The sequence below is a fragment of the Alnus glutinosa genome, chromosome 9 (genome assembly GCF_958979055.1).
Source record: "Alnus glutinosa chromosome 9, dhAlnGlut1.1, whole genome shotgun sequence".
NCBI classification, from domain to species: domain Eukaryota; kingdom Viridiplantae; phylum Streptophyta; class Magnoliopsida; order Fagales; family Betulaceae; genus Alnus; species Alnus glutinosa.
Window position 1 is genome coordinate 27,489,289 of NC_084894.1, and position 8,003 is coordinate 27,497,291.

General features: G+C 39.1%; 1 protein-coding gene across 3 annotated transcripts; it reads right to left on the reverse strand.

Annotated features, from left to right (window-relative positions):
• Positions 1-204: 204 nt before the first annotated feature.
• LOC133877935 (ubiquitin-activating enzyme E1 1) lies at positions 205-7,644 on the reverse strand. 3 transcript variants are annotated; one of them, XM_062316389.1, is made up of 7 exons: positions 7,325-7,644; positions 6,694-7,103; positions 5,658-5,875; positions 2,799-3,593; positions 1,658-2,526; positions 1,106-1,538; positions 205-1,015 (listed from the first exon to the last, which is right to left on the reverse strand). In XM_062316389.1, exons 2-7 carry the CDS (start codon positions 7,088-7,090, stop codon positions 419-421), a joined length of 3,309 nt encoding a protein of 1,102 aa, XP_062172373.1. In that variant the 5' UTR covers positions 7,091-7,103; positions 7,325-7,644; the 3' UTR covers positions 205-418. The 3 variants fall into 3 exon arrangements, with proteins under 3 accessions (XP_062172373.1, XP_062172374.1, XP_062172372.1); XM_062316390.1 differs by having other exon boundaries at positions 6,694-7,106; XM_062316388.1 differs by lacking the exon at positions 7,325-7,644 and having other exon boundaries at positions 6,694-7,276.
• Positions 7,645-8,003: the final 359 nt, after the last annotated feature.

Below are 8,003 nucleotides of genomic sequence, written 5' to 3' on the forward strand. Positions count from 1 at the left end.
CTCTTTGCTAAACACAAATCATGAAGTCGATATGGGAGTGGGAGCAAATAATGACACTGATAATTAATGTCTAACGATAATAATAATAAAAAAAAAAATAAGCTACTTGGTGAAACAAACGCAAGATTAAACATACTAAAACACAACAGAGAAGCATCACTAGAATAATGCAAAGCAGATGGGAGGAGAATTATTTGATACACGTATCGAAGTTACTACCAAATTTATATATGAAACGTAAACTGCTGTGAAATTGAAATGTATCATCCATTTGGCGTACTCATTGTCGAATGAACAGTAAAGGGTCATGGAGAGCTGTAAAAATAAAAGAGAGTTTTCATGGAGAACTCGAAAAACTACATGGAGTTCTCATCCTAAAATCACAATCCAATATGCTGCGCTGATTGGAGAGAACAACCTAACGGTAGTAAATGGATATTTGAGGGATGTCAATGTCATTGTCCTCCTCATCTTCACATGCCACGACGACATCCAAGTGGCGACGGTATGCCGGCAGTTCCACTTTGGCCACTTCCCTGGCCAGATCCACCATTTTCTTATCCATTCGGTCTTTGTGCCGAGGGAACATGCTATTGTAGAGCAGGCAACTTCCGCATGAAATGCTGTAGGCGAATAGCCCTTTCTCCTTGAGCCACTGGATAAGTTCCCTCAGAGTAGGATTGCCTTTCAGGATCCACCTGTCCCAAACAGTCCAACTCGTGTTCTGGTGCTTGATGACCTTGGGCGGAACTGGCTCAGCCATGGAGAACAAAGGCAGCGCAAGGTTGGCAAATGTGTTACGATAGGCTTCCACTTTGTGCCCTCCATCCAAAACCTTGTATAGCTCCAGGCACACGAGACCCGTGGCCATTGCGGTGGATGTTGCAATTGCAGGAATGATCCTTCCAGCAATAAACTTGGCTTTCAGCTTGTCGACTTCAGGAATGCTGTAATTTCGTGCCCTCATGTTGGCAAGGCCAGCTATCATGTCCATATGGAAGTTTGTATCATCATCCTGCACATTCATGGGATGAAGTTTATCAAAATCAGAAATTTGATTCACAACTTATTTGGAAGAAATATTTTAAATTTGATTCAGCTGTACCTTCTCAAACTGAATTGGTTTCATCCGGAACCCGGGTGGCAGGTTCTTCTGGCACTGCTCTAACTTCTTGATTAGTTCAGCAATGACATCTGAATCATCTATAGAACTGGTAGAGATACTGGTAGCCTTCTCATCTGTTACAATTTTCGCATCTTTCCTGGGCTCAAATTCTGGGACCATCACCCTATCAATTGCTTCAGCCGACTTCTTAGTGTTCTTGACCCAATCAGGAATTGGGATACCAAATGTCTCTGCGCGTAGGATGGAAGCTGCCATAACAAAATGGAGGTGACTTGGATCAGCAGTTGACAACTGCAGTGGACGAGGGAATCGCTTAGGGGCTGACCAGAATGGAGCCCCAGTACTGGTTGCAGCATCCTCAGGGAAAGTATAAATCAACTGCTTCACACGGTTAGCAAAATAATCTTCAAACCTGAGTAAATTAAACATGGTATCAGCAAATGAACAAAAAAAAAAAAAAAAGCACTTATATCATAATTGTCACAGGATAAAAAGGAAAGCAACTGAAAGAATTATCTTCAAGGAAAGTACTTTAAACGAGCCCAGGTAATGCAGTCTTGGAATGTCTCGCATCGTTCTTTGTCAAGGCACTCCAGTACACGCTCCAAGTTATCCCTGGACTGAGCATCACCAGCATTTATCATTGCAGTACTATATTCACTTGGGTTGGACAAGTATGCATTCACTTCTGCTGGTGTTTTCTCAAGCAAACCCTCAAACTCAGATCGAGCCCATGTCAAGCAGTGGTCAATGTTGTGAGGAAATGAGTGTACGGTGCACATAGGCGCTTGTTTCTCAGGTGGGTCTCTCGAGGCACCATAGTTTTCTGTGAGGTGAGGAATGACCATCTGAGTGTTGCATTTGGCACCGAGAGTTCCTGACTCAAGAAGCGGCTTCTGGAAGTATAAGCATCGCTGGTCAACGTACAACCGGGCATTCACATTGTCTAGAGCATTAATAACAACACTCAAATTCTCCCAGAAGGTATCATCAAATACATTCTCAGTTTCGGTGCCAACTCGATTCTGCAAAGCCTCAATGTTCAGACGAGGGTTTATTGATGAAGCAGCAGAAGCAGCAACAGTGGATTTGGCCTGACCAATGTTCCAATCACGGAAGAGGAACTGCCTACTGAGGTTACTCTTCTCAATTACATCATCGTCAGTAATTGTTAGCTTCCCCTGATCACCACATGAAACTCCCATCAAGGCCACATTCTTTAAGAACTCACACCCTAGAGCACCAGATCCAACAATAAACACTATAGCGTCCTCCAGTTTCTTCTGAAGCTTAGACCCAAAGACAGAAATCTGTGCATCATAACGACTATTTAAGGGTCTTAAATCACTGGAATCCAGTGGCTCTGTAGGCAGTGACTCCACCGAGTCAAAGTAGAAGAACTGTAGAAACATGTAAAATAACATTAGGTTATGTGAGAACCAGCAATCAGGATAAGATGTCAACTACCTCTCACCTCTCAAAAAAAAAGTAGCCAAGATCTTATTGCAACTAAAAATAAACAAGTATACAACATCAGGAGCCTAGGTCAGAGGCCTTATAGAAAGGTCCCTTCAGGCATTAGGTAATGTAGAAAGCATAACCATTAGAAAGTCAAAAGCAGTGAATATTCCAACTCTCCACAACATGATAAAAGAGAAGACCATGCACTAACCTGAAAAAGTGGATGGAACTTCCCAGAACATGCTTTCACAACCTCTTGTCCCACAATACCACCAAACATTGCAGCCATTGGATTCAGTACTGCCTTTGCACCAGAAGCAAAGTGCCTCAGAAGTTTTGGATTAATATCTTCCAGTCTCCCATCTCCCAAGCTCTCATTAATGTTACCGGCAACAGCTATAAGCTTCTGAGCATCCTCCTCTGAACCAGCAACAGGAAAACGTCCCAAGTCAGAGACAAACTTATCCAGCGCTTGGAATGCGAGGTGCAGGAGAGGAGGGCGATCAAACTTGGAGAAATCACTAAGAAGAAAATCACCAGGATCGGCCAACGCTTCCCTCAATGGCTTAAAGTTCAATACCTTGGGCTGTTTCACCTGTGTGACAATACCACCCTTCACATAGGCTCCATAATTTGTGGTATCCTCCTCAAGAGTGAATGAGTAAGCCCTTGAATTTTTAATCTTCCTTGGTTTCCCATCATTCAATTCTGTCATTCCGTGAACTTCAGAGAACACAACAAGATCCCCATCTTGAAACTCAAGCCTTTCATCATCAACACATGATACTAGGGCAGCATTGTCATTGCTGATTGATGCAATAATACCCGAGTGGGGTTCCTCTCCATCAACATCAACAACAGTGAACTCAGGTCCAAAGTCACAAAACACAGAACCAAAAAGGCCTCTGACTTCGGTTTTGATGAATGCAATAGCAGGCTGATGATTATGGCAGTAATCGTTGAACTCAATGGCTTTCTCAAAACCAATATCAGTAAAGACAACAGCCTGCACCATCAGAGAATTAAAACGTGCATGTACAGTCCAATAAGCAAGATACGAACACACACCATGATGATGCGAGAGAGAGCGAGAGCAAACAAAACATTGCATATAATACATGATTAGCTTATGGGCAATTTTAGATCAAGAACAAACAAAGCAAGATTTGAATTGCGCTGAGTGAATTGCCACAACCCTAAACTATCACTTGCCAAATTTTACTGCAAATACAACCAAGCGCTTCCTATGCTCTTCTGTTATCATTTCATACATTGCTTCATAATGCTTAACAAACAATTTCCCATTCTTCATTTCTTTTTTAGGGGGATTGTTGGGTGTTGGAATCAAATTGGGCATAGTAGAAGGAAAATAAAACCATATTCCGGCAGTCTGCCAATTCTGATGAAACAAGAGTCTCTAGTTGCAACATTAAGGGTGTCGCTATGGTGTGTTTGGATGTTGAATTTTTGAAATCAGAATTGAATTTTTATTCTGTTTGCGAATTTTGAAGTTTGACTTTTTAGAAAAAAAAATTGAATAAAATATGATTTGTTTTTGAAAAAGTTGAATAAAATATGACTTATTTTGGAAAAAAGTAGAATCAAAATCATATTTTGTTTCCAAAATTCATTTGCCAAACACACCGTAACTCTACATGAGCTGTTAGATCTCTATAAATTTGTGAAGCAATCAAGCCTAATGGGAATAGGCTACACTGTCATTATATTGAATGATGAGATGAAATAAGGCCACTATGACACTAGACCAAACATTTACTGCACACTTGACAAGTTTTTCAATGGAAGTTCATCAGATCGACAATCATATTTTTGGCATTTACACTAATCAGAGTGTCAGCTAAATTATTGTATTAGAAACTGTAACTTCTATAGTATGCATATATTCAGTGAGTTACTTAGTTGCTAGTTTATATATGCAATAAAAGAAAATCAAAGTAGAACTTATAATAGAACGACTATATAAAGATTAGGAAATTTTGTCCACGTTATTATTCAAGTTCCTTATTTAAACAACTTATGATATGTGATGAACCAAGAATTACAACCATAACAACTACTGAAAAAAATGGAGTAGGAAATTAAAAAATCGAATCAAGCAACATCACAAATTTAACCAACAAGATACCAAAAGAGTCTACAAAATAACTTTTGAAGATGGAGAAAGAAAGAGAATAACGTCAAATGAAACTTAACTGCTTTCAATCATTTGTATCCAAAGTCCCATCCCTCCCATTTATTACGTTAATCCAATGTCGTTTATTATTAACCCAAAACTCATTTTTTTGGTATATTTTTAAAATATATTAAAAAAACCAAGATTTTGAACATTTATAAGATGAGATATTTTGTCTCCAATTATCTTGATACTTGGCAAGTATGATGGTCATACAGAGGTCATATAATACAACAGTAGTTTTTGCAAAGTATTGATCCTATGAGAAGACCTACACGAAGTGTACCTCAAAAGTAACCCATATAACATAAAAAGTTAAAACAAATGTATGTTAAATCAATTCCATAGAAAGCAAATACGATAACCAAACATTTGGATTACTGGTCACCATAATTAATGTTTAAACCCTAGTCTTGAACAGAACAAGACTTAGGAGGTTCAGCAATCCAAACAGTTTCAGAAAAAAGAACGCAGAAACGCAGGAACCTTCAATCAAACTGAAATATATGATTAAATCTAGCCTCCTCTACCATCAAGATGATATCTAATAAGGTTAGTAGATTTAAAGAAGTCACCGTGCATTGAGTAATAGTAAGGACATATATTTTCTTCCCAACTATACCTTCAGAAGGGCCAGATTCCAAACACCCCCCCGCAGCGGGCACGGGCACCAAGAAAGCCCTCTGGTTCTAAGGTAAGGCATTTCTGCTCTAAGTGTGAATATTGAATTACATCCAAAATGAAAGATTTGAAACGTAAGTTCAATTTTAGATGGACATCTAAACATGCCCTCAAGAATACCAAATTGACAACTTCCATAAATCAGATAAACAAACAGTTTATAGATCAACAAAAAATTCAAAGAAATGAAAGTACCTGGAAATCAGAAAGCTGTTCATTTGTCAATTTTGTTGTTAAGGTACGAACAACCACAGCATTGTTGAGGTCTTGCAACTTCTGGACGGCAGCAAGTGCTCTGTTCTTGCCAACATCATTCTCAGAGAAAATGAAATTACTGGATAAATCCCACAACTCCACAGTTCCTTCATCATGCAAGGTCACAGACTTGACACCAGCAAGAATGAGGTTCTTCGCTGCAGCAAGCAAAAATAACATTGAAAACACCAGCAAGGTTAAGGATTATAGAATGAACTTGGAATTACAACACCAGCAAGAATGAAAATCAAGTCACATTTATATGGAAATGGGAAGGATGAGAGGTAAAATTATTTATGAACTTCTTAATAACAAAATTAGAGACCAAAATATAGAAGATTGAGACAGAGTCACTAGACTTTCCCAACTTAAAAATCATAGATCCAGAGCGTTCAGATCACCAACAGGGTCTCTCTTGTATCATTTTAATTCATTTGGTTCTCTCAGTGAATGAAAATGAACAGGAAAAACAAGGCCTACCAAGCACCAAAGTATTTTTGCAAATAGTAATTTTTTAAAAAAATAAATAAATAAAAAGAAAGAGCAAAGCAACAATTCAAGAACAAAGAAGCAAGAGCACGAAAGAATCACCAAATGATAACATAACCGATACATAAATGTGTATGAAAATCTCTAAAGTAAATACCCTAATCTATATTATAACCAAATGATTTCATGATAAAGACTAACCAACATCTATCAGACATGAAAACCAAATCATCGTATTAAAAATTCTAATAAATGTGGATTAAAAAAAATTGTAAAAGTAAACATCATAATCTATCACCATACAATGATATCACAACCAATATCTACCACAGCAGAAGATCATAAATACTAATCTTTATCTAATAGAAACAGAACTGTTAAAGCAAAGCAAATCATCATACAATAAGATCAATATCAACCAGAGCTTATTAAAGAAAACGTAATCAATATATAATTAACAGAAGCTTAAAAACATTGACAAATATACCAATCTCAGCGCCAAGACCCTGCATCCCGGAGACGAGGACGTTCGATGCAAAAAGCCGCCGCATCGTCTCACGGCCGTACACCGCGAGCTGCCGGCTATGGAGATCTTCATCGATGTCTGTCGGATTCGCGTCACCCAAAGCCATGATCGGATCCTCTTGCTTTTCTGCTTCTCTAGCTACGCTACCGCTACTGTAGTTGTTGTTGTTGTTGCTGCTATTGTTCTCACCACAAACGACGTCGCTGCTGATCTTCACCGTCGAATCGGCGGCTTCGGCGGTCCGAATCTTCTTCAAAGCCGATGAACTCTCGCTCTTCCTGTTGGTGTTGGTGTTGATGTTTTCAGTTTCTTCTTCTACAACCAGAACTCCTTCGCTAGCTCGCTTTCTTGGAAGCATATAGTGCAGTAAGCTGCTGAACACGCGATAAAACGCCATTACCGAGATAATCAAAACCAGAAAAGCAATCAAGAACCGGAAATAACCATTACAATAGTTTCCAAGCACAAATCCAACAACGATCGGAGCCAGAAACGAAGCTATAAACCCTAATAACCCTAATCTCAACATGATTCCAAAGGTTATCACACGAAGCAAACGAGATTAAGACTTAAATGAGCACAAAAAACGTACCGATTACAACTGCGATGTAGAGAAGAATGGAATCTAAGAGCGAAAAAAGTGTGAGAGAGAAATGACTCTGTGGGTTTTCTGGAGTTTTTTTAGTTATTGTTTTGTTTGATGGGTTGGGTTTATGCTTATTGGAGAGGGATTTTGTGTGATCTGTGGGGTGGTGGTTCATAATTCATATAGAGGGGCTGAGGGGTATTTATGGATTTCCATTGATTTGGGAAGGGGTTTCTAGGGTTTTGGGGGTCTGTGACTGTGAGGACAGGTGCTGTTTCTTGAGGAAGGTACCATTTCTCTCTTCTGCCTAAACAAAAGGGAGAGAGCGAGGGAGCGCGTGGAGAGGATAAGTCAGGTGAACGTCTGAAACGCCGTCGTTTTGTCGAGGTCCCGCCTGACGAGAGAGATTCTTTAATCTGCCTTGGGTCTCACGGAAGTAACTTTGATCGGCCAAACGTTTTGCTTTGGATTGAGATATTCTGTTGATAGGGTTTATTTCACTTATATCTGATTGTTTGGAGGTAAAATGTTTTTTGTTGAATTTTTTTTTTTTTTTGAAAATATTTTTTGGTGTTTAGCTCGTACAAAAAAATTACCGACGATGAAAAATGATCGACAATGATGGTCGGAATCCAGAGGCAGTGGCTAGTTTCGCCGGATTCTAACGACAATTATCGAAATTTGA

What these genes read in the sequence shown, in the direction of transcription:
- LOC133877935 (XM_062316388.1), bottom strand. Translation starts at nt 7,261, where the DNA reads ATGTTGAGATTAGGGTTATTAGGGTTTATAGCTTCGTTTCTGGCTCCG. An exon ending in AACAGCTTTCTGATTTCCAG is followed by an intron (nt 3,594 to 5,657) that starts GTACTTTCATTT and finishes CTGATGGTGCAG; the next exon opens with GCTGTTGTCTTTACTGATAT. An exon ending in AGTTCCATCCACTTTTTCAG is followed by an intron (nt 2,527 to 2,798) that starts GTTAGTGCATGG and finishes ATGTTTCTACAG; the next exon opens with TTCTTCTACTTTGACTCGGT.